The sequence below is a fragment of the Pantherophis guttatus genome, chromosome 2 (genome assembly GCF_059756535.1).
Source record: "Pantherophis guttatus breed Tessera chromosome 2, ASM5975653v1, whole genome shotgun sequence".
Lineage (NCBI taxonomy): Eukaryota > Metazoa > Chordata > Lepidosauria > Squamata > Colubridae > Pantherophis > Pantherophis guttatus.
This window is the reverse complement of record NC_142064.1, coordinates 147,344,798-147,372,244: the sequence shown is the minus strand read 5'-3', so window position 1 is coordinate 147,372,244 and position 27,447 is coordinate 147,344,798. Positions and strand designations below refer to the sequence as shown.

General features: G+C 40.6%; 1 protein-coding gene across 1 annotated transcript in view; it reads left to right on the top strand.

Annotated features, from left to right (window-relative positions):
* The window catches only part of PECAM1 (platelet and endothelial cell adhesion molecule 1), a 58,774-nt gene extending 35,725 nt beyond the window's left edge, over window positions 1-23,049 (top strand). The window contains exons 13-16 of the mRNA XM_060688814.2: window positions 1,698-1,766; window positions 3,840-3,893; window positions 14,868-14,890; window positions 20,079-23,049. Of these exons, the coding sequence (XP_060544797.2) occupies window positions 1,698-1,766; window positions 3,840-3,893; window positions 14,868-14,890; window positions 20,079-20,108 (176 nt within the window). The 3' untranslated portion in view covers window positions 20,109-23,049. The remainder of the gene's footprint in view (window positions 1-1,697; window positions 1,767-3,839; window positions 3,894-14,867; window positions 14,891-20,078) is intronic.
* The last annotated feature ends 4,398 nt before the right edge of the window (window positions 23,050-27,447 follow it).

Genomic DNA, 27,447 nt, shown 5'->3' with positions numbered 1-27,447 from the left:
CCACCTAGAGCAGTTTAGAGATGTGTAAAATGAGCCAAGCCTGGCTAACCATCCTTTTGCAGTGCGGTCAGGTAAAATAAACTAAACATTAAGGGGGAAATCATCCTAGAGGAAGTCTTTCTTTGTGGTCACCAGAATTGACACCAGCTTAATAGCATATAAATTCAGAATAACAGAGTTGGAAGGGACCTTGGAGGTCTTCTAGTCCAACCCCCTCTCAAACAGGAGACTCTATACTGGGGTGTCATACTCGATTATATTGAGGGCCACACCAGGGTGGTGTTTGATCAGGGGGGCGTGGCTGTGGCCAGAGTGGGTATGGCCAGCTTGACATCACTCATGTCAGGGACGCCTGTGGCGGCCTGAGTGCTCTGCCAGCAAAAACGGGCTCCTGAGCTCCGTTTTCAGTTGCAATGGCCTCCTGAAACCCTCGGCCAGGGAAACAGAGCTCGGGAGGGTCACACACAGCCATTTTCTCTGGAAGAGGCACTGCTGGCTGGTCCTTCACTGTTTTTAGGGTGGCCCTGCAAGCCAGATCTAAGGGCCGGATTCAGCCTGTGAGCCTTGAGTTTGACACCCCTGCTGTATACCATTTCAGACAAGTGGTTGTCCTGTCTCTTCTTAAAAAATTCCAGTGTTGGAGCACCCACAACTTCTGAAGGCAACCCATTCCACTGATTAATTGTTCTACCTGTCATGAAATTTCTCCTTAGTTCTAGGTTGCTTCTCTCCTTGATTAGTTTCCATCCATTGTTTTTTGTCCTGCCTTCTGGTGCTTTGGAAAACAGGTTAACCCTCTTTCCCTTGTGGCAGCCACTCAAATACTGGAACACTGCTATCATGTCTCCTCTAGTTCTTCTTTTCACTAAATTAGACATACCCAATTCCTGCAACTGTTCTTCCTATATTTTAGCTTTCAGCCCCCTAACCATCTTTGTTGCTCTTTTCTGCACTCTTTCTAGAGTCTCAATATCTTTTTAATATTGTGGTGACCAAAACTGGATGCAGTATTCCAAATGTGGTCTTACTATGGCTTTATAAAGTGGTACTAATACTTCCCATATTCTTGATTCTATCCCTCTGTTAACGCAACCTATAATCAGTCCATCAATTAATAACTTATAATCATTATAATATAGTCAATAAAGCCTATAATCAGGCAGGCAATTAATCAAGGGGAAAAAGAAAGATTTACAGGATTGAAATGAAGAAATAAAGGATAAAACTAGGAAAAAAAAGATATGTATGATATAAATACAAAATAAGCATTTAGATCACCCCCTTAATCATTGTAATGTAGGTAGGTTTTTCCTGCATTATTACTATATTAATATTTTTGATGTGTTGGTTTGTTGGTTAGTTATATTTCTCCAAAAAAAAATATATATATACAAAAGGAAGTGAACACACAAAGGTTGTGCTGATATGTTTTTTTCTTTCTTTCCATCAACCCATGGCTTAGTGTGTTGCATGAAAACACCGTATCTTACTCTGCTGGTTTATACATCACACCAAGCCATAAGGTGTTTGCTGGAGGAAAATGCACATATTTAGTCATTTAAACAAATGCCAGCATTGTTTTTATAAAGTCAGTGGGAATAAGATCAACTTGAACCAAAGGCAGGCATTAATGTGCAACTTCTCAGTTGTTTTGGGGTGCAACAGAAACAAAAGTTTTCTTACTCTGCTTGTGACAGGATCTGACATTGAGGATCCTGAAGTGGAATATACAGAAGTACAAGTATCGGTGCCTGACCCTTACCGAGGTAAGGAGGACGTCTTGGGACATAGTGTGTCCAGAACAGCTGTGAGATTGATGGGTAGTTCCTGGAATCATTTTTTTTCAGAAGCAGCAACAATTAGGTCTGGATAAACAGGAAGAAATACAGCCCCTGCTTCAAGAGCCAGCAGCTCTCTTCCTTCTAGCTTGTTTATTAATTAACAAACTGGCCTTTTATCCTGTTCATTGTGACAAGATGGGCCACCTGCACTGAATCGTTAGCCTGAAAAAGCTATCAAAGTTCAGTTCTGCCTTCAGCTTTCTGAAGAGCAGATTAAATCAAACCTTGAACAAATGGATCCTTTTAATTTCCTGCTCTTTCCTTCCAATGGCTGCCTCACAATTGGGTCTGAAAACTTCCTTTTTCTTCCAGAGCAGAGGGGTTTTGGGGGGAGGAGGGAAAAGAAATCAGACTACGGGGCACCAGCATGAGAAACAACTTCATAATTTTTCTCTTGATGCAAACAAATCCGTTTTAGGTTGACTTCAGAAAACTAGTTGTATAAAAGTTACCTCACCAGAAGATGACTATGGGCAACTGAGGCTTGAATATGTCCCCCAGCCTGGTGCCCCTTAGGGTTTCAACATTCTAGCCATCAAGGCTGCCTAGTATGTCTGTGGATCACTCCACTATATCGATCTTCCAGGGCTTGAATTCTGCTCATCTATGGCATGATGTCTGTCTATGGAATTATTTTCCCCTATTGGCTAGCTTAGAGAGCAATACATATCCCCAGTTCATGCAAAACTATCCTTCAGGGCCTATATCTCCTGTCCTCCTGAAGCCTTTATTGGAGTATTTGGATCCTGCCATTCGTTCAATCACGGAGGCTCCAAAAGGCTTGTGTGATGTCTCCCAGTAGACAAACAAATGGATTGGTTTGAGCGGGAACATACCCCATGCCCTGGCGAATGGGGAGTAGCGTAAGGGTGCTAAGGACCAATTTATTTGGAGCAAAAATGCCCCACCCCAATTAGTCAACCAAATGCCTTGGCATTTCTCCCAGCAGATTTGAAGACACATCTGGTAATGCCTTGAATCCAGAGTCTTAGGTATTAGCAACCTAGGAAAGATTGTGATTAGTTCATGTTAGTTTTGTGAGTGCTTGTATATGTATGAACTTAGAAAGTGGGCCACACCTTAACGGAGCTTTTAGGGCCTCATAAGCAGGGATGATCTCATTTGATATTTTAAACAGAAATCCTTAAAAGGTTAAAAAAACCTCCCAAGCCGTCATGCCAGCACATTTCCTTTCTTCTACAAAACAAGACTGAATGTCTCACTTCCAGGTTTGTATAAGGTTCCAATTTTTTTTCCCTTTCCTACGTGCAATCAGTTTGGTGCAGGCACTTAATAACGGCATCTTGGTTGTTATTAAAAATGTATCTTTGTATATGGCATTATTGAAAGCGTAGGATCCTCTCATAAAAAAATAAATGATGAATGAGTGATGGATATGCTTTCCTAGATAAAAAATCATTAGCCTATCATTTTATGAAAGATTTGTAATGGGGAGGAAGATACAGAAGGAGCCATCTGGGTCACCTATTTTGTATTTTGATCAGAAGAATAATTTGCCAGAGAATTAATTGCCTGAATTAAAGATGTTGTTTATTAGACACATTCATAACAATTTTTCAGGGGGACAGAAAAAAATAGGAAGGTATAGAAATAAATTCTGTTCACATTTGCAAGAGATAACTGACATATCATTTCCACACAAGTGGTTTATAGCATTTTCTGGAGTCATCCGATCTTTATTCTGCCAAAATAACTGCAATGAGAACAGGCTGTATATTACTTCATCAGGACTGAGTGATGCTATGAAGATGCTAGAAGCCAATGAAGTCACTGATGCAGAAATGACCTCTGCAGATTGAACCATGGTTCAGTGCCTTACCCATCTGGTTAGGGGCTAAACAAAATAGAGAAATTATGGCCTCCCTCAGCTATATTGGAAGCAGCTACATTGGTCAGCTTCCTAGCCACCTTTATAGTTTATTTTGACCCATTTGAAGATAGTTTCTACACTGATTCTACACTGGTTTTATTTTCTAGCTCCTGTAACGAATAATGAGACAGTTTATACTGAAATCAGAAAAACTATTAATGGTAAGTAAACAAATGGAAAACATTAGATACAAAAGTTAAGTACTATCTCTGCCTGGTACTTTTACACCTATTTTTTTAAAGAAAGAAGAAAACAAAAATAATAAATTCATAGATTGCAAACTCATACCAGACATAATGAATATTCATGGAAAGAAGTCTCATGAAATTCTGTGGAATTTGAGTTCTGAATACATATCTACATAGGATTATAGGAGAGCAACTAAGGCTTATAATTTTCCTGAGAGTAAATCCTATTAATAGGATTTACTTCTGAATACTTATAAAGTCAAGGATTATTGTGCAGGCAGTTATTAAACTACTCATCAACATCATGCTGATGGTACATCTCAGTTCGTCCTTTAAGACATACCTGGTGTTATTCCTGTTACAATTATTTTGATCTGAATACATCTCTCTGAAGTTCCTTGTACGCAGTCATTTAAGCTTGATGTCATCATAAATTGTGGTTTTAAAACTGTCGTTGCTTGTCACCCAAACGAAATGCCTGATTATTGCTTTCTATTCCTTATTTTTCTTCCCTTTTTAAATGATTGTAAATTGTCCTGTGGCGAGTTGGCTGTGGCGAGTTGTCCTGTGGTGAGCTGGTTGTGGAGAGTTGGCAGTGCAGAATTGGCCGCAGCGAGTTGTCCCATTCTACTCCAGAATGCCATGAATCTTGTCTTTTCAGAGTCTTGTGAAGGCTGGGCCACTCAACTGATTATGTGCAATAGATAGGTGTCAGCTCTTAACAACCATACAGATAGTTTTTCTCCATGACAATTAGGGACAGATTGGTCCTTCAAATCTTCCAGCAGCGCATCCATCACCACTGTAAATAAATCTATCCATCCTTTCTGCTGGTTGTCCTCTTCTTCTCTTTCCTTCCACCTTTCCCAGCATTAGTTCCTTTTCCAGAGAGCTAGGTCTTTGCAGAGTCCAAAGTAAGATAATTTGAGCCTGTTCATTTGTGCCCCAAACAAGAAATCTGAGTTGATTTCTTTGATACTTTAATTGTTTTCTCATGATTACTATTGTTCAGGTACACAGCTTATTTTTATCTAGGGATGAATGACAACCTTTCATTAATTTGCACAGGAAACAGTGCATGTCAATTTGTACATCTTTGGCAAATGTATAACTTTTTATCTTCCCAAATATGGGGTGGTAATTTCTACCTCTAGGTTAATCTTATAATCAATAATTTTATTCAGAGTGCTTTCTTTTCTTTTTTTATGTGAACGCTTTTTAACCAGATTTAAGTTTAAACTTTTGGGGATGTTATGTTTTACTGAACTTTATCTTTTATAATTTTGGAAAAACTGATTTGGAAAAAATACATATACTAAAAAAGAAAAATCCTTAAATATAGAAACGAAAATATAAAAGGTTTTAAGGAATATGTGGATCTCTTGCTGACTGCTGTTTTCTATACTTGTATTTATGCTTCAGTCCTAAGGGTCTTGGAATAATACTCCAGGGAAGATGTTATCTTCCTAGCTCCTAGGAGAGGTATTTGTAACTCTTATGGGCTACCAATGTTGGTGGGAGAGAGGGGGAATAGATCAAAGAGCAGATATTTGGTGTACTGTGAAAGTAAAGGCCTTTTCAATCTATAAACAGATAAACATGCCTAACTTGGAGGTAGAGTGGTATCAGCTGGGAGGTAACATCAATAAAATCAGTCCTCAATTTACCACCATAATTGAGCCCAGAATTAAGTTGACCTACCCAACATGGGAGCATGTGACTGCAGGAGGGGCGCATCATGACCATTTACGACAGCCAGGGTGTAGGGGTGGGTTCTATTTACCTTTACTACCGGTTCGCAATGGGATTGCACGTGCCAAGCTTCTGCGCATGCGCAGATCACCTATGATGACATCTGGGGCAGTGGGCGGAGCCTCCCACCGGTTTTACTACCGGTTCTTGCAAACCAGTCCGAACCGGGGGCAACCCACCACTGCCAGGGTGCTCTAAAGGACATAAAGCATCTCTTCTGTGGGCATCGTAACTTTGAACTGTTGTGAAATGCCTGGTCATTAAATGAGGAGTGCCTATAATGTTTCTATGCCCCAAAGGTGCTTTGTCCAAAAGGCAACTGGGCTTTCTTGTTGAAACCAAAGAAGTCCAGTTGCCTTTTGGAAAAAAAAGCACCTTTGGGGGAACTATGACTTGGCTGATTGAGAATCTCAACAGATATTTCTTAGAATGCAAAATTTGATTTGCCTCAACTTGGCTTCGTTTAACTTTAAAGAATTATCGGTAGGAGGATTTTTCTTTCGCTTCCCGCCTCCTGACAGGGGCCTGATAAAATTCTACATTTCCTTTTTGCATCATCACCTAGGGTGAGGTATAGGTTGCTATATTTTATGCAACAATTCTCTTTCGGGAAAATTTATACCAAAACAAATTTCACTACTTCATCAACCTAAATGAGCTTGTGAAGGGCATGTCTTGCTTCAAAACTTTTAAAATCAGTATTTCATTTGTTGTAAGGAAGAAAATTTGTTTAATCAATGTCACTTGATTAAAAATGTGATCTGGATTTGATTGGCGAGAAGCACCCCTTCATTTTATATTCCACCTTCTCTCTTGCACATATCCGGCTGCAACTTCAGTTATTTTTGGAAACGTAGTAAGAATGTATTGTTCTAATTTCATCTGTTTTTCCTGTGAGATACACAGGAAAAGTGTTTCAAACAGATAAGCAGGACATCACACAACATTAAAAGCAGTTTGGAAGTTTATTATGTTACTTATTGAAACTATGTTGACTTTAATTATGGAGATAGCTCATAATGGTATTTATATAAAAACACACATTCCGCCCATACAGGAGAATCAACAAAATAAAGAGGTGGGGAAATATATTGGCCTATGAACTCCATTTAAAATCTCCACTAGCTTCTGAGATTCTAAGAAACAGAGACTGTGAGTTCTAGTCCTTCCTTAAGCATGAAAGCTGGAGGGGTGACTTTGGGACAGTCATTCTCTCCAGGTATGTTCACTGCCTTGAGTTATTTGTAAAAATAATAAAGGGGGAAAAATGTGGCCTTCTGGACTAACAAATCTTCTGAAGTAACAATTTCCAGAGAATTCACAATTTTCAAGCAGCATGCTCAATGCCAGTGTCAACAGTGACATCTGGAAGCATTCCATTCCCATTTCACTGATAATTGGAAAATGTACTTACGTTATTTGCTAATTTCAATTAGGCCTTTCCATAGAAGAGAATTGTGCCTTTCCTCCAAGAAGTCTGTGATCAATTGTAGGTGTAGCTCTCCTTCAGTACCTACAACAACCATAATGTGGGCTCATTTGGTTTGCGAGATGGTGATTCATCTGAAGTCCCCCCCCCAAAGAATTTCCATGGCTCAGATTGGATTTGAACTAGGGTCTCCTAGTACTAATTCAATACTGCATCTACTGCACCAAACAAACTCTCAACACTACACTGACACTAGTTTTATAGAGCTAAGTGAGAAGAGAGTTGGTTCCTATAGGAACACCATGACCAGAGAAAATGTCATGCTGTTACAATATTATCTATTGTGTTAAATAATTTTCTCTATCCAATAGCTTTCTTTACATTCTTTTCTCAGGCACAAACATGGTGCCAGGGTGCATTCCCCAAATGTTGCCATTGAATTTTAATTTTTAATGTAATGGAAGCGGGGAATTATAAAATGCATGGGGAATCATTGAGGAACTTTTTGTTTTAATTAAGCTGCCACTACATTTATTTTCATTTTTGTTTTGCCCATTTGACATCTATAGCCCAGATAATATGGCTCACTAAATTTCCTCTGTTGTGCATTTAACTTTATTTATGGAACTTTTCTTTCTCTCGACAGTGTGATAGAGATGAGTCTGTCGTGTACGCGCTCTTTTGTTGTGCCTTGAATATTGCCCACTTGTATTTGAACATTTGTTATCATGGAAGGATATAATTGACTATGAACGTTAGTTTGTTTAGGCATTATCCAAGTACGATCTATCTTTCATTCTCTCTTGACTTGCTGTTTGAAGACACTTATTTTATTTCCCGTTCTATTCTATTTAGTTGATGGTTATACTTTAAAACTGCATACTACCTTGGACATATTCCTGTATTTAAAAAATCAGGGTACTCATTCTTTTATAAACTTGATGGGCTCTTCATATTATAATGAAGAAAAGCACTGCTTAGGTCTCTCCCAGTTCTTTTTAAATATGCACATCTAGAATGAGGATTATACTGGTTATGTCTTGCTATTTAATAGCCACAAAACCTCCTGGGTGTTGATATGGTAATTGAGTGACAGTACCTAGAAGCCAAAAGGAGAAAAAAATAAGCAAATCAATGATACCAACTGATAAGAATTTGAAGGAAAAAAATCAGAATGAAATCCATGGTTTGAACTATGATTCTTTTCCTTAGAATTGTAGACTTGGAGATAACCACAAGGAACTGCAATGTTCAATGTTCAGGAAACCCAACAAAACCCTCCTTGAGAGGTGGCTATGCACTAACTTCTTAAAAGCCTCTAGAGGTGGTTCCACTGTTATACAGGTCTTATCCAGAAAGTTTCTCCTGATATTTAAATAAAATTTAGTTTGCTGCAACTTACACCTTTTATTTCTGCTCCTAGTTTTCCATTGGCCATGGAAAATAGTTCAATGCCATGAACATGGCTACTATATCTCCTAAGTCTTTTCTTCACACTGCTCATCCCAAGCGCCTTCTGTCTTCCTGGGGCTTGTCCTCAAGAATTTCTATCATCCATATTACTGTCCTCTGAAACCTGTCCAACTTGTCAATATCCTTTTGGAAATGTGCCCAGAATCACACACACACTACTCTGGGCATGGTCCCAACAGCATCAGATTGAAGGGAACAATGATATATCTGTGGCGCGGCAGCTGCCACAGTACCTGGAAGCTGTCTATCTAGATCTGCTCCAGTCCGGCTTCAGGCCTGGGCACAGCAGGAAACGGCATTGGTCGCGTTGGTGGATGATCTCTAGAGGGCTCGGGATAGGGGTTGCTCCTCTATCCTGGTCCTATTAGATCTCTCAGCGGCTTTTGATACCATCGACCATGGTATCATGTTGCGCCGATTGGAGGGGTTGGGGGTGGGGGGCACTGTTTTGCGGTGGTTCTCCTCCTACCTCTCTGATCGGTCGCAATCTGTGTTGACAGGAGGGCAGCGGTCGACCCCGAGGCACCTTGTTTGTGGGGTGCCGCAAGGGTCGGTCCTCTCGCCCCTTCTGTTCAATATTTATGTAAAGCCATTGAGTGAGATCATCCGTGGCTTCGGGGTGGAATTCCATCAGTACGCTGATGACACCCAGCTGTACATCTCCACCCCAGGCCACCCCAACAATGCCCTTGAAGTGATGTCCCAGTTCCTGGAGGCCGTGCGGACCTGGATGGGTAGAAACAGGCTCCGACTCAACCCTTCCAAGACCGAGTGGCTGTGGCTTCCAGCGTCCCGATATAGCCAGCTGGTGCCATTGCTGGTTATTGGGGGCGAATCACTGGCCCCCACGGAGAGGGCTCGCAACTTGGGCATCTTCCTGGATGCACGGCTTTCTTTAGAAGAGCATATGACAGCCATGGCCAGGGGGGCTTTTTATCAGGTTCGCCTGATACGCCAGTTGCGTCCCTTTCTAGATCGGGACTCCCTACGCACGGTCACTCAGGCACTCGTCACCTCCCGCCTGGACTACTGCTATGTTCTTTACATGGGGCTCCCCCTGGGGTGCACCCGGAGGCTCCAGCTGTCCAGAATGCGGCTGCGCGGGGGATTATGGGTAGCGACGGGGCGCTCCCATGTGACACCTCTCCTGTGCGAGCTGCACTGGCTCCCGGTGGTCTTCCAGGTGCGCTTCAAGGTGTTGGTGACCACCTTTAAAGCGCTCCATGGCTTAGGGCCGGGGTATTTACGAGACCGCCTTCTGCCACAATAGCCTCCCACCGGCCAGTACGCTCGCACAGAGAGGGCCTCCTCAGGGTGCTGTCCGCCAGACAGTATCGGCTGGCGACCTCCAGGGGGAGACCCTTCTCTGTGGCGGCGCCTGCCCTCTGGAACAACCTCCCCCCAGAGATATGTACAATACCAGACCTCCGGACTTTTCGTCGGGCCCTGAAAACTTATTTATTTAACCTAGCCGGGCTGGCTTGATCCCACAGTTTTGGTTAAATTTAATTGATTTTAATTGGGTGTTTTAAATTGCTGCCAAAAATATTTAATTATTTTTAAACTGTTTTTAAATTTTGTGTGTTCTGTTTTATTCTGGCTGTTCACCGCCCTGAGTCCTGCTGGAGAAGGGTGGTATACAAATTAAAAACAAATAAATATCTATAGCAGCATTCATTATGTCTCCTATGCTGGAACATTTCTGCTGTAACCAATACAACCTTGGTTATTGCCTATACAATTGTCACAAAATTATATATTTACTCGGCTTATATTTTGTTTCCTACTGATCTCTTTCCCCTCCATTTTGGCTATCTCACACAACCAACTATCTACGTGTAAAGCCATGTCTGCCCCTTTAAAAACACATTTCATGAACTGGTAAAGTGTATTTTGGTCCAGCGATATTACGTTAATTATCTTTTTAAAAAATTGCTATAACTCTACCCTGCCCCAAGTTGTTTTAATCAACAAACTACACATTTGTGCTATGCGCTGGAAAAATGACTCAGGTTTTAGGCGTTAGGTTTTGTGTCGAGTCAGGAAGAGCTCAGCATAACATTCTGCCACCCACAACATTCTGTGGAAAAACAAATATTCTCAGCAGCACCAGGCATGAGAAAACCTTGTTGTATTTTGCAGAGCTCTAAAAACTTGTGCCAATTTCCTGCTTCCAAATTCCAGACTCATATAAGGATGCTCTTATATGAGTTGAGATCCTTCCTAGCAAATACCAGCCTTGTTTAGAATCCCATGAAAGTGCTAAACATCATTTTAAAATGAGATGTGGTGGCGCAGTGATTAGAATACAGTACTGTAGGCTACTTCTGCTGACTGCTGGCTGCAGTTCAGCAGTTCAAATCTCATCAGGCTCAAGGTTGACTCAGCCTTCCATCCTTCCGAGATGGGTAAAATGATTGTTGGGGGACAATAGGCTGACTCTGACTCTGACTCTGTAAACCGCTTAGAGAGGGCTGTAAAGCACTGTGAAGCTGTATATAAGTCTACGTGCTATTGCTATTGCTAAAAATACTAGGATTGGATATTTTGTCCGGAAGTGGAAGAGTAGATGGACATAGCATCATAGTATTCATAAACTTCATATGTACTTTGCTCATTTCCTTATATATATTTGGATTTGCATTTGGGCAAGAACCTTTATAGTGCTTTTATGTTGACCCAATCTTTAAAACTGAAATGCATTTGCCAAACAGTTGGCTATTCTACAGTACTTTTGTTAAAAGTGCAAGTCTAAACTATATTCCTTTCTTTGGAACTCCTACATTATTTCCTTATGAAATAAATATTTGGAAATATAATACAGGTAGGCTTCAACTAATGATCACAATGGAGTCCAAAATTTCTGTTGCTAAGCAAGACAGCTGTTAAAGGAAATTTCCCCGTTTTACAATCTTTCTTGTCACATTTGTTAAGTAATTACTACAGTCGTTAAGTTAGTAACATGGTGAATCTAATTTCCCCATTGACTTTGCTGGTCAGAATGTCACAAAAAGTTATCCCATGACCCCAGGATACTGCAACCGTCATAAATACATGCCAGTTGCTAAGCACCCAAATTTCAATCACATGACCATGGGGATGCTGTAATGGTCATAAGTGTGAAAAACAGTCATAAGTCACTTTTTTCAGTGCCCTTGTAACTTCGAAAGGTCACTAAATGGTCTATTGTAAATCGAGGACTACCTGTACACACAATCAAGAAAGATTTGCGGAGAAGATATAAGCATCTCTAGAATCATGACAGCACTGATATCTGAAGCATTTATTGTTGTGCCGTAACAGTCATAAGTGTGAAAAGTGGTCATAAGTCATTTTTTTCAGCACTGCTATAATTTCAAATGGTCACTAAACAAATAGTTGTAAATCAAGGATTACCTGTAAGCAGGCAGTGTTCAAATTTTTCATGAACACTGAGTGAGTACCTGAATGAAGGATCAGCATTATCTTCTAAGGATCTAATGCAGTAGTAATGAAGATAACCAGTTTATGGGATATGATAATAACAGTAAATGCAGCCCCATCACATCTGGAGAGTACTTTATTGAGGAAAGCTGATTTAAAGTGATCTAAAGCCGCATTGGGAGATGAAATAATTTAGCTGTTTTAGTATTAACATAGGTTATGCAGCAATTAGGTTAGACTTCATCATAAAATATTGCTGGCCACCAGACTGATATAGGGTGAGTAAAACATGGGCTATCCATTGATTTATTTTTTTTTCAATTTTCCATCTCCCAGAAAATTAACGGACAACCTTTCATTTGGAGCTCTAGAAATATACAAAATTTATAATTTCCTCCTTCCTGGCAAGACAATAGTTAGCACGCTACAAAAGTCTTGGGTAATTTATTTCAGATATGTCATTTCAAATGACTCTTTGATCTTAACTGGTTGAAGGGGATTATTGTTCTGGAGTTTATCTTCTTTACAAAAATCACAATTGCTTTCCATATCTTATGCTTGCCTTGTTAGTGAAGACCATGCTGGCTGGGGGTCATGGAAGGTGAAGTAAAACTCATCAAATTGGAAAAGGCTGAACAAAAGGTTGAGCCACATCCTCGTATCTGTTTTTTCTTGCCAAGTATATATCTGTGCGAGAAACCTCTATTTTTCTGAATAAGCAATTGGAGAGGAGCCTGGGATCGATATAAAATAGGGGATTTCTAACTTTAGAAGGTGCTGCAGGGGAGTGGAAATATTTGCTTGCTTATTTTTTAGGCTTATATTCCACCTTTTCTCAAAAGCTTAAGGCTCCGTGGAAAGCCACAGAGAAGATCTGGGAGAAACTAGGTGATGATAGTTACTATATATTGTATGTTATAAGGGAAAGGAAGAAAACACTACAGATAGTCCTTGACTTATGATTACAGACCATGGGAATGCTGCAACTGTCATAAGTGTGAAAAATGGTCCTAAGCCACTTTTTTCAGTGCCTTTGTAACTTCAAGCAGTCTTTAAATGAATGGTTATAAATCAAGGACGACCTGTAGAAAGAAACTCAGATGTATTCTGACTTGATTCTCTGGAGATAATGAAAAATGCAATCATGTTTTCACTATGTTAATATAGACAAATTCAATAGAATAGAGTTCCAGAATTCTTGTGAAGTATATTTGCTTAGTCTACTCAAAGGGCTGACACATTTCATTTTTTCTCTTTTCCCACAAGTACCATTTTCTGTGATCTTTTGAGCTGACAAAAAGTGACTAATCAAAAGCCATTCCCTGAGTTTCCATGGCCAACCAGCAAACTTATTTGGAGCATGTGTTTTGTGAGAGAGTTGCATAGAGGGTATCAGGACTAGCCTTGAAGAACCAAAGGAAGACCCATTATAAAGGCAACAGTCAGATAAGAGGGGCTTGAGCCCTTGTCAAGAAAATACCTTGAGACAACATCTCAGATACGGCTCTCTCTAGTTCCCACAAGGTGAGAGAAGGGGACGCACATTCAGACTTCTCTGTTGCCATAACTGTTACAGTACTGTTGTTCTGTTTTGCTAATTATCTTGTGGACTATAGTTGGATGAGTGTAGTGGAATGTAGTCTGGATTCCCAGGAGGGAGGGGCTGCATTCCAGAGGGAAAGGAGGCAGGGATGCATGGAAAGTTTGGTTGGGAGGAAGAGAGTTAAAACGGGCCCTCACTAATGATTTCTAGAGTATATCTATTGTGGTCACATAGCTACTTTCTGGCAAGATCTTTGTCCATAGGTGAGGAACAATAAAAGAATCTACTCAGAAATAACTCCATGTGTCTTTCTTGGCCTGATCAACAAATTTTAGCCATTCTATGTGATTTCGTCACAGAGAAGTAGGTAAATTTCCAGTGAGTCAGTTTTGTGTAAATAATGGAGATAAGCCTTGTGGGAAGGAAGAGGACTGCATGGCATGGGTTAACATTTTTAGTTTTAGAGATAAAGACAGACTCTCTGGTCGGATGTTGCTTGCTTTTCTCAGAATGTTTTTCCACATTATTCCACATTACTAAAGTGTACTTCTCTGGTCCCCTGGAGACTTCTATCATCATAAGCATCGCATCTAGTTCATGCGTCAGATCTGTCATATGCCTCTTTTGACAAATTATATTAATTAGCATTTCTCAAGTATGACCATTAGTATTAATGCTACAGGGAGGTAGCTGGAATAACTGTTGCTTCAGGGTCACCCTTGAAACATTCACCAGTTTGGGGACCATTTTCTTTTTTGTTTTCTCTGCAGATAATATGAACTGGGCATGTTTATGAATTACTCTAATAGATTTTGCTTTTTTTAGCCTCATGCATATTGATTTGAAAGTAAATCCTACTTTGTTCAATGCGTAAATTGCTCAGGATTATGCAGGAGTTCGGGAAAAGGAATATAAATAGTCATCAAATCAGAATGCTTTGACCATTTTTTTTCTTGATTTCTGAAATTGATGTAAAGAGTGGATTCATCAAAAATATTCTAGCTCCCATTGGTATGCTCCCAATAAATGAATGCTATGCTATTGTCAGAAACAATTAAACTTTACTGAAGTTGTCACCTAATTTGGGTAATGAAATGTCTGCAAGAAAACAACCAACCTCAAAGAGCACCAAGGACCCTCAGACTTGACTTTTCTTTATCTGAAAAATGAAAGGGTTAGGATTATTTAAGCAAAGACTGTGGAAACCTCACCTTGAAAGGTGAGATAAATGTAAATAATGAGCTATTTAAAGGAAAATGTTAGAGTGATCGAGTGTACATTTGTCTACTAAAGTGGTAATTTTTAATCTATATCTTATTATTTTCAGATGCTGAGGAGAACAGACATTCTGTAAGTATATTTTTCATTTGACTGGTACATATTGGGAGAAGTATTTAATATTTCAGTTGTCAAAGCAGAAGCCAAGTTGTCTGGATTTGATTCATAAATAAATATTTTTTAGAGTCTATTGCACTTCATTAGGTGTACTCTGAATCTATAGGCTGTATATCATAAATAAACAGAAAGATGTAATAACTTTAATGCCTGAAACAGTTTCAAGGATTACATTGTCCTGGATTAGGAGCATGCAGGTTGACTAATACCCAGCTTGTATGTACTGTATATTGTATTGTGAATTAGGACAATGTGTGATAACAGATTGTCCTAATCCACAATACAATATACATACAAACTGGGTATTAATCAACTTTCACGTACATTGCCAACCCATTGCAAACCTTGTTGATCCTGGCTATACTGAGGATGTCTCTGCTGCTCTTGGCTGTCTAATGCCACATTACTACTATTTCTTTGTCTGCAGTGCTGGAGACCACAGGGGAAAAAAAACCTCTAAAAAACATTTGATAAACCTGTTAGAAGAAGCATGCAATAAATAATAGTAAAAAAATAAGGCTAACTAAATGCACATACAAAAAAAGGTTGAGACTCTAGAAAGTGTGATGAACGATTGCAGGAATTTGATATGTCTAGTCTAACGAAGAAAAGGACTAAGGATGACTTGATAGCAGTCTTCCAATATTTGAGGGGCTGCCACAGAGAGGAGAGAGTCAACCTATTCTCCAAAGCACCAGAAGGCAGAAGAAGAAGCAAGGATGAAAATTTATCAAGGCAAGATCCAATATAGAACTAAGGAGAAATTTCCTGAGAATGAGAACAATGAATCAGTGGAATGGCTTGCCTCCAGAAGTTGTGGGTGCTCCATCACTGCAGGTTCTTAAGAGCCTTGGTAGTACAGTGGTCTAAGGCACCCTGTTATTAAGCTGGTTATTAAGACCAGCTGCCTGCAATTACTGCAGGTTCGAATCTCGCCAAGGCTCAAGGTTGACTCAGCCTTCCATCCTTTCTAAGGTAGGTAAATTGAGGACCCAGTTTGTGGGGGCAATAAGCTGACTTTGTATAAATATACAAAAGTATGAAGGCTATTGCTGAGCACATTGTAAACCGCCCTGAGTCTCCGGAGAAGGGCGGCATATAAATCAAATTAAAAAAAAAAAGATTGGACAGCTATTTGTCCAGAATGGCATAGGACAGTGATGGCTAACCTTTTTGCCATTGCGTGCCAGGAGAGGGGGGGCGGGGGAGGGTCGCGCATGCACGTACCCACGCGCATGCGCATGCAACCCCCCTCCCCCCCCCACTCCTGGCACAGGATGGCCTGGTAGGCCCGTTTATCTTTCTTACCTGGTTCCAGATCCTCTCTATTTATCTGGGAAGGGCGAAAACAGCCTTTCTCACTTCCTCGGAGGCCTTCCAAACGCCTGAAACGGCCCATTTCCCAACTCCCAGTGGGACAGGAAGTGCCTTTTTTTGCTGTCCCCAGCCTCCAGAGTCTCTCTAGGAGTCTCTAGGAGCCTCTCTAGGAGTCTCTGGAGGCTGGGGACAGCAAAAAAAGTCACTTCCTGTCCCACCGGGAGTTGGGAAATGGGGCCTTTCAGGCCTCCGAGGGAGTGGGAAAGGCTGTTTTTGCCCTTCCCAGATAAATAGAGAGGATCTGGAACCAGGTAAGAAAGAAAAACGGGCCTTCCCCACCCACCCCAGGCCCTCCAGAGGCAGGAAACAGCCTGTTTCCCTACTTCTGGTGGGCCCAGAAGGCCCGAAAATCAGCTGGCCGGCGTGCACATGCACCCCAGAGCTGAGCTGGCATGCCCACTAATATGGCTCCGTGTGCCACCTGTGGCACGCGTGCTATAGGTTCGCCATCATGGGCATAGGATCTCCTGCTTGAGCAGGGGGTTGAACTAGAAGACCTCCACGGTCCCTTCCAACTCTGTTATTCTGTATTCTATTCCTACAGTATGTTGCATGTTCACAGAGCAGTAGGTGGTTGGACTTCCCAGTGTAAATGGCACTGAATGGGAAAGGAAAGGACATCATGGAATCTACAATCACTATCCGGAAGCTGCCTAGCCTGGCCTCAGAGTGGATATGCCGTAATGATAGGCTGTGTGGGGTCAGTGCTATTAATGCTAATATATTTTCCAATTCAAGCACAGGGAGGAAAGCACAAAGATGTGGCCATGAGAAAGAACCCTGAGGCATCAGGAACTAGCTTCCACTGGAAAATAAGATGATTTAAATTTATCCTCTTGTCCTTGAGCTCTTCGTGCCCCTTTTTGAACTATTCTAGAGGGTCCTTCAACCCTCCAGAGCAATTTTTCAAGGGAACAAAGGAATTTGCAAACATTATCCCTCTCCTCCTTCAGCATCCTGTAATCGCTGAACTCAAGCCAACATATATTTAGGTCGAACGTTGTGAATACTTCCTAAGCACAAATTCAGTCATGCAATCAACCGCTCTGGAGTCTCCTTTCCTGAAAGCTTTCAAGGATAATCTAAACTCGAGCCTGCCCTTTTATCTAAAGCTTTATACCTCAGGATCAGTGGTGGGTTTCAAAATTTTTTACTACCGGTTCTGTGGGTGTGGTTTGGCGGGCATGGCATGGCTTGGTGGGCCTGGCAGGGGTAGGATACTGTAAAATCTCCATTCCCACCCCACTCCAGGGGAAGGATACTGTAAAATCTCCATTACCTCTCCAATCCAGGGGAAGGTTACTGCAAAATCCCCATTTCCTCCCAATCAGCTGCGACTCAGGAGGCAAAGAATAGATGGGGGCAGGGCCAGTCAGAGGTGGTATTTACCGGTTCTCCAAACTACTCAAAATTTCCGCTACCGGTTCTCCAGAACTGGTCAGAAGCTGCTTAAACCCACCTCTGCTCAGGATCCGTTCTTCAAAATTCAAGATTCAGCTGATCATCTGAACAATTATGTCATCACACAGTAACCTTGATGAGAATGGTCGTATAACTCCTGTGACCTGTTAAATTCTGTTGAGGTATTTCTAACAAAGGAACAAGGCAGGTACTTGTGTGAGATGAGTGCTGTGCAGATCCCGCAGTTACCGTAACTGGAGGGATACAGTTGTAAGGAATTTCACTATATTTTTATATTAGATGGGAAGATGTTGTTTCCATGCAGTGAATGCATATTATTAATCTTGCAGTTTGGGGTTTGTTTATGATGCCTTTTCAGCTTGCTTCACCTTCCAACTTGATGTGAATCTGTTACAACAGTCTGCTGGCATGAGTAGAAAAAGGAGGCAGAGTATAGAATTCTGATGAGTCGTTGTGAGCTTTGCCACCATAGTGTTTACAGAAACACTGAGAAAAGATATTTTACTTTTCTCTCTTTTTTTTAAGATCAGGAAGAGATCTGTGAGTTTAGACCCAGACCTGAGAAGGCAGAATAAGACTTATAATTATTGACTAGCAAGCAAGTTCTGATTGGTTGACAGTCATCTGTCAGCCAATTAGTTTTCTAGAGATATTTTGTACTGTCCTGAGAGGACAAGCCTCATTGGCTAGTGTTTTTCCTTGACTTGCAAATATGAAACATGCCTTTCCTCATGACAAGCAAGAAAGCAGTTTAAACATTGAAGGTTTTGTGTACACCTGATGAAATGGATTATAATTAATAAGAATTTATACCATTATTGGTTTAATTCTTTAAGATGTTAGCAGCAACAAACTAACATCATTATCCATCTGATATTTATGAGTTCTAAGATGGATACATGATACAATTGCTTCACTGCATCTTTACCAATTCCCAGCAGAGTTTTTGTTTGTTTGAGAAAAATGCAAAATGAAATTAATTGTGTAGTTAAAAGTGGCTACAAACAAATGTTGCGATTTATACGAATTAAACTCACCTGTTTAGAAGATGCTCTGAAAGGAACTGAAATCAGCATAGCTGACCAATAGCCATCTGTATAGTTTAACGGATTCCCTGTTAAACTTCCGTTATTTCTGTTATTTGAAATCAAACTAACTAGGAGAGTTTCAAAGTATAATGAAACTTGAAGCAAATGTAAACTATGTAGATACTTGGAGTTATTTTAGAAGATGTCATCCTACTTTCCAGTGGACATAAAATAGAAGCTCATAGAAGTACTGTTTGTCATTGTCCACTTCAAATCCTGGATGACTGAATTTCACCCTGAGGCATGCTACTCATAATGTAAGCTATCCCAAGCTAGTTTTGAAAGTTTCACGGGCAAATTTTGAGTTACTCAGAAAGGAACTGGGTGTGGGTTTCCTTCCTGGAATCAGAACTGGCAATCTTTCTGCACTGTTTAATATTACCACAACTTTCTGAAAACATATTAAGAGGAAATATCTTAACAATAAGGGAACTACTTCATAAATCACTAATTTAGTATTGTTTGGTTTGCCTCAGAAGTACAACTTGATTTCGTAGACTATGCTCCTTCAATCCTTTTACCTCCTTGTATAGATACATTTGTTTGTTTTATTGAGATTTTAGTACAATATATATAATATGTTTTAAGTGGTAAAATGATAAAGATGTAAACTTACTTTACAGTGTCCATTTCAAAGAAAATGTTAAAAATGGTAATGTGAGATACTTAGGAAATAAACAAACACTACTATTCTAGAATAGTAATTGGATATATGTCTTAGAAATGCGTATTTCTTGCGTGAAATTGTGTGTTGATTGGGTTTTGCCCTCAATTGCCATTATGGTCTTTATATACTGTTGTTTAGTATGGTAATTCTTATTTGATATTGTATTTTATGTGGTGTTAAGTTGCCGCAGCAAGATGGGTGGCCGTATAAATCAAAGGTATATAATAAAAAAGCACTTCTTTACCTTACACTTGAACTTACACTATGAGTAAAACTGGGAATTTTTATAACAGAAAACAAATATCTAAGAGGATGGACATGGTAGTGATTTCTGAAATCTTGCATGACATGGAAAAAATCTAGAGCCAAGTTTTCCTTTCTGTCAAACCCTCGATCAACTTATGAAGCCAACTTGTAGATGATAAGGACGTATTATAAAAAAGGCTAAACTTCATATACCAAGAACCTACCTTATGTTATATAGACCCGAAGTGACGCAGTGGTTAGAGTACAGTATTGTATTTATTGTGCATGGCACATAGCACGTGTTTCATTAGTTCTTCTAACATTATAATCTCATTGCTTGCAGAGAATAGAACCTTCTCCTGATGGGACTTAGGAAAAGATGGCAGAAGAAATCCGTGAAAACAAAATGGAGGATGTCCTACCAGTTCCAGTTATTCTGCAGCATTTAGGTGCTTTCAGAAGTCGCACTTTGCTTGAGCGGTTGGTAACCCCTGTGGGGTGAACCGAGCATCTACAGTATACAGTACTTTTGCTGTTTGCCATTGCCATCCCATAACCTAGTGAGGCACACTTTCCAAATGTTTGTTCCATATTTTTTTTAATGCCATTCTTAAATGGAAGCATGTATTTACAAGACGTATTTGCCATCTTGGTTGGTTGTTCTGAATCTTTCAAGCCAGAAAATAAACCTGCCAGATACATTATCTGGTAGTGACTTCCCTGTCCTAGAAAACCATGCAAGCAGTCTGGCAATGAAGTTGCAGGCACAAACACTGCTGGTGTTTCAAATTTCAAAGCAGTGGCTTCCAGATTGAAATGTGGTCTACACAAAAATGTCTTTCACATGGGAAAGCAAAACATTGTCTAACATTTCATGTCACTTTTGTACCATCGATGAAATGTGTCAGTTCTCCTTGGCCAGATAAGTGGTAAGAAATATTTAATCATGTGCCTGTCTCCTGTCACAAATATCCGTTTGCAATGGACCATAAAAATGCCCTTAAAGGAGCTGCTATTTGAAATGTGCAATTAGAAAGAGCTATTACTTGCTCTAACAAATAGCTCTCCCATTACATCTGACTCCTCGGAGCTGGACATGTCCCATAAGAACCAAATGCCATTCTGACAATAGCTTTTTAATAAGTACATCTGTGCAAAGTGTTTGATCCCCCACCCCCAAGAGACTAATCAATTGCGGTGCAGCCTTGAATTTTAATTGCTGCTTGTCAAATAATCTCAAATAACTTCTTTGAACTCTAAAATTCTCTTGGCTGGTGAGCTGCTTGGTTATGCCTAGAAAATCAAGGCCTGACAATAATCATGATAGTAATATTAAATGTACACATCACTCTAAGGCATGATTTACTTAATCATGGTTTCCTAAGTTACAATGGTTTTTTTTTTTAAATTTGATTTATATGCTGCCCTTCTCCGGAGACTCAGGGCAGCTTACAGTGCTTTAAGCAATAGCCTTCATCCTTTTGTATATTTATACAAAGTCAGCTTATTGCCCCCACAAACTGGGTCCTCAATTTACCTACCTTAGAAAGGATGGAAGGCTGAGTCAACCTTGAGCCTGGCGAGATTCGATCTTACTTTAATTGCAGACAGCTGGTGTTATATTACAGTGCTTCTGTCTGTTGAGCTAAACCAGGCTCAAAATTGTGGGATTTGATTCCCACAATATGCTAAGCCATCACCCCCAGCCTATGATGAAGTATTCAATAAGCCAAGGTTAAGTGATACATACTGTATATAATACTGACACAGTGCACAGATATTAGACTAAACAAATATGGGGACAAAACAGTATCAGGAGCCTGTTTCCTATCTGTTTCCCCAATGCACATTCAACATAATCAGTGTTCATAGGATCTTGATGCAATGACTATGTGTATGTATTGTTATTTCAAAAGTTACAAAAAAATAAATGGAGGAATAGCTAGTTGGCATGACCCCATGCTATCTGTGGTGTCCATTCAGTCTGTTCTAAGGTAGCTTTTGCATAAATCAGAGGCTCTAGGATAGAGGTGTCAAACTCACGGCCAGATGCGTCACGTGCTGGCCACGCCCACCCCCAGTTTAACGAAGGGGGGAAAAGTCCCAATATGTCACGTGACAACGATGTGACAATGTTAGTTTGACACCCTTGCTCTAGGACAATTGCAGCATTCTTGATTCTCTGCCATGTTGGCTGGGCCTGTGGGAATGGCTGTTTATCCTGATTGGAGAACCACAAGTTTTCCAACATTGTCTTACTTTCTTGAAACAATCCTTGGACCATATTTGCCTATAAGCTGCTGTTTTTGCCATTGCTTCTTCTGAGGAGCAAATCTCTGGAGAGCAGACTCTTGATGACAATTTGCCACTGGAATAAATTATCCACATTCGAGTCTGAGTGAAGTTTTGTCGTTCAAGTTTACCTCAGTGTTAACTGATGGGTAGAATGAACTCCGATGTTAATTGGTAATATGTATTCCACATGGCTTTCATTTAAGTGCATTGTATTGAGTTAAAGGCAAGAAAGATTTTGGCATAATCTACTGTGCCAGTACAAATGCAAGATTAGCCATATTGAAAGAAGCTAGTGAACAAATCCTCAAAGATAATTCTTTAAGAAAGTAAGCTTTGCTTAAAATCAAGATAAATGCCTCAGTGGTAAAAGCAGTTCAAAATTAAATCTATTATGGAGACAGATAGTAGCTTCTCCTTTATTCAAGCAGATGCTGGCCCAACACTTAAGGATGCTGTAGCTCTAGATCTCCTGAACGCAGCAGAAGGTTGGACCTCACGGTCTACAAGAGCTTTTGTTTTTATGATATCTCTGATGAAATCATGCTGCAGAATCTTTGCAAAATCCCTGATCAATTCATATTTCATTGGTGTTTAGGAACAAGCACATACACAGAATCCAACATAACAAAGAAAAAAACATTACTATTGGTAAAACACGAATAAATCCTAATGTACCATAAAGTCAAGTGTTAAACTTTTTTTTCTGTTAAATGGTCTGTTAACAAACATTGTGATTATTCTCATGGTCTAGATTCGTGACATCACTTCTAACATGAAGAACAGTATCCATGTTTCAAGAAACTTTATTGTGACTCACAGAAAGAGTGAGTCTATTTAGGTCCTCATTAGCAAAATATTAAAATGCTGTACCCCAGCTTTTAAGCACAACATGAAATCATGCTGCAGAATCTTTGCAACATCCCTCTTGATGTGCATACAAAATCCAGACCATGCTTTCCTATTCAGATGTTATTCTATATAATTTGATGTGGTATTTTATTAAAGAAATAATTTGAATGCCATTGGTGAAGAATCATTTTCTTTCCTATTCATTATATGGGTGTGATCTTGGAAATACTAAAATGGAGACAGGAGTGGGCTTTGTAGAAACTCTGCAGGTCTTATTATCTGATTATTATTATCCAGTTTATTATTACCTGATTAGGAGACTAGAGACTAAAACATGTGAAGAAGGGTTGCAGGAACCAGATATGTCTAGTCTAATGAAGAGAAGAACTAGGGGTAACATGATAGTAGTCTTTCAATATCAATAATATTCAATAAGAGCCTTGGTGGTACAGGGGTTTAAGGCACCCTGTTATTAAGCTGATTAAGACCAGCTGCCTGCAATTCTGCAGGGTTCGAATCTCGCCAAAGGCTCAAGGTTGACTCAGCCTTCCATCCTTTCTAAGGTAGGTGAAATGAGGACCCAGTTGTGGGGGCAATAAGCTGACTTTGTATAAATATACAAAAGGATGAAGGCTATTGCTGAGCACATTGTAAGCCGCCCTGAGTCTTCGGAGAAGGGCGGCATATAAATCAAATTAAAAAAAAAAAAAAATATCTAAGGGGCTGCCACAAAGACTAGTGGGTCAACTTATTCTCCAAAGCACTTGAAGGCAGGACAAGAAGTAACCGATGAAAATTTTTGAAGGAGAGTTCTAACTTAGAACTAAGGAGAAATTTCTTGACAGTGAGAACAATTAATTGGTGAAGCGGCTTGCCTTCAGAAGTTAATCCAACCGCTTGCTCCATCACTGGAGGCTTTTACAAAGAGATCAGACAATCATTTGTCTAAAATGGAATACGACAGTGATGGCTAACCTTTTTACCGTCATGTGCCAAAAGCAGAGGGAGTGCGGGGGGGGGGATGTCGTGCACATGCGTGCCTACACCCATCATTCAATGCCCCCCCCAAGTGCGCACCATGCTTCCACCGCTTTTGGCACACAATGACAAAAAGGTTACCGTTGGGCCCAGTAGACCCTTTTTTCACCCTCCCCAGGCTCCAGAGGCTTTCTTGGAGCCCGGGGAGGGCAAAAACAGCCTTCCCTTCCCCACCCCCCGAGGCCCTCCAGAGTCTGGAAATGGCCCGTTTCCCGACTTCTGGGGGCCCCGGAAGGCCCATTTTTGCCCTCCTCAGGCTCTAGAGGCTTTCTTGTAGTGTGGGGAGGGCGAAAACAGCCTTCCCCACCCCCCGGAAGCCCTCTGGAGGCCGGAAACAGCCCAGTTCCTGACTTCTGGTGGGCCCGGAAGCCCCGTTTTTTGCTCTCCCCAGGCTCCAGAGGCTTCCTTGGAGCCTGGGGAGGGCAAAAACGGCCTTCCCCACCCACCTCGGGGAGGCCAGAAACAGCCCATTTCCCAATTTTGGAAGGCCCGAAAATCAGCTAGCCAGCGTGTGCATGTACAGCTGAGCTCGGGCAATGCTCACGTGCCCACAGATATGGCTCCGTGTGCCACCTGTGGCACGCGTGCCATAGGTTGCCATCCCGGGAATACGATCTCCTGCTTGACCAGGCAGTTGGATTAGAAGGCCTCCAAGGTCCATTCCATTCCATTCTATTCCGTAATCCAACCTAGGAAGCCAAAATCATGAATACTAATACTACTTTTTTTTGTAACTTACAATAACAGAATCTTGCAGGTCTGGAACCACTTCCCCCTCCCCTGCTTTTACTTTCCAGAGTACTAGGGAGGGTGATGTCATGGTATGTGGGAATGACCTTAGAAAACAAGGCACAGAGACACAGCCAAGGGAATGATCAGATAAAAGGCAGTTTAATCCACAGAAGGAATGAGGTAGGCCAAGTGGCTCAGAAGGGATCCTCCCTAGTTTCCTGAGTTATAAAGAAGACTTGGGTTGGGGCTGTGGGTTAGAAATGTACTTTCAGACTTCCATGGTTCTGTTAATGTAGCCTTACAATAAAGTAGAATTAGCTAATCTGGCCATGTTTCCTGTTTGGTCTACCTCGCAAGGCTAACGGGTCGCTTCTGAGATATTTTCTCCACCCTGTCCCACTTTTGGACTCAGATTTCTCTTATCAGACTGTTATCTTGGCTGTGGCTCTTCCTCCTGTCTCCCAAGGTTATTCCCACAGTCCATTATTATTAGCCAGAGTTGAGGCAGGGGCAAGGGGAAGAACCCTGAAAAAGAATCAGATAAAATTTATCTGCATATATTATGCCTTACATGCTGCTTGCTCATCATTTCTCACTTTGCTGGTCTTCTGGGAGGAAGAAGTATCTTTTGGTTGCCATTTGGAAATTAGGCAATATAAATGTTTTTTATATATACAAGTCATTCTTGTTAGATTTATATCCTTCCTTTATTTTGTACATCCCTAGGCAGCATACATAATGGTGCCACCACTTATTTTCCCCACAACAACCAACCTGTGAAAAGGGTTGGGCTGAGAGAGCGTTACTGGCCCAAAGTCACCCAGCCAGCTTTTATGCCCAAAAAGGCCTGGAAACGAATCTTCTGCTTTCTAGTCCAGCATCTTATCAATACACTAAATTACCTCTATACCATCTCTCCACAAAATGCAGCAGCTGTGAAGGTTTGCCAGTCAGCCCTACTATCTAGCTGAAAAATATACAATATTTTAAGATTCCCAGCGTGATTCAACACAAACATGGAATTTAAAGTTCTTAAAATAGAACTGAAAAGCTACCTAAACATACTCCAACATGGGAATGAGTAAAGTAGGATGGTCAGAGGCCACACAATATCTGAGGAGAGGTCTGAGGCAGTGGTGAAATCCAATTTTTTTTACTACCGGTTCTGTGGGTGTGGCTTGGTGGGCGTAGTGTGGTTTGGTGGGCGTGGCAGGGGAAGGATACTGCAAAATCCCCACTCCCACCCCACCCCACCCTGGAGTCAGCCAGAGTTGGTATTTGCTGGTTCTCTGAACTACTCAAAATTTCTGCTGCCAGTTCTCCAGAACCTGCTGAATTTCACCCCTGGTTAGAGGGGCTAAAGTAAATACGGTAGATTCATTATCACTCATGTGAGCTGGGCAGAGCTGTACATGACTGTTTTTATTTGGGAAAAAGTGAAACACCTATTTTAGGGTAGACTACATTTGTTTCCAGCTGTGGTTGTTCAACACTGTGGTTAGAGTCTCTGAGAATTCTAGGCCATTCTGGGATCACAGGTTGCCCACCCTGTTAAAAATGATGCGGTAGGTAAGTATTTAAGTAAGGATTGCAGCAATTATGACTACTTAATGCTCATTTTATACAGCAAGTATAGGGGCTGAAAACACCCTCCTTTTCAGCACTATCATTTTCAGAATCTTGATTCTTAAATCAACTTTAAACTCTGGTGTAGCTGTGCCCTACCAATCAACATTGCCTTATCTTAATGCTTAGGCACATTTAGTACAAGTAGTGAAATGAGCGTGGGCGTAATCCCTTAAGGAAATAAATCCCACTGCAGAGAATCAGGTTCTCCGATTCAGATAAAAATCCCAGATGCCAAGTTTGTCCATTGGGCAACTAAGGTAGCACTTTGAAAGGATTTTTGTGCAGCCTCTTAATTGAATCTGGGCTCAGTTTCAATAGCACTCAAACAATGGGCCATTAAAAATCTGAATGTTTAAATTCTCCATGTTTCTGCTGTGGATCCATGTCTGGGTCAACAACCGTAGAACAAAGTGTGGTTAAAAAGAACAAGATGTGTAGCACAGGAAATTATAGTTCAGCTCCATTAGAAAGATTCCAAACATGATAGTTGTCAAGAATCTCTAATGGGATCAGATTCATCCTATCTGGGAGGAAAGCTACATTCTTTTCTCTGAAAAGAATCATATTAGCCCACTATGTTTCTTTGCGGCTTTACATTTTAATCTTTTTGTTTGTTTTGCTCGCTGTGGCTATGCATATCTAGCTATCATCTAAAGATAATACCCATGCATCTGGATTGTAGTTCATGAAAGACTGTGCTAACAGGCACAGCTGTCATTAATTTATGACCACTTCTGAACATGTTTTGGAAGCAAACAATTACAAAACATGGATATATTCCTAAAATTCTCTACTACTGAATTAAAATATTGTAATTTGAAAGAAACTCAGATCCAATTTATGAAACCTGGCAGAGAAAATACTTACAGCTGAAATCCTATAGTTACTTGACGGTAAGATCTATTGAACTCAGTGGGATTTGCTTCAGAATCGCTGGATTAAAATATATTTACTGCCCAATCATTAGGGTTTCTCTGGAAAAAGTGCAAAGGTTATTCAAAGTAATTAAAAGCAGTAAAGCAATAAGATAAAACCAGTAGATTACATTAGTAAACAACCACCAGTATCATAAAAAGGAGACTAAAATAAAAATAATGTTATTTTAAGACTCCTAAGGCTTCTCAGAAACCGATCTAAAGTCAGGGAAAAGCAGCAATGAGTTCAGTGAA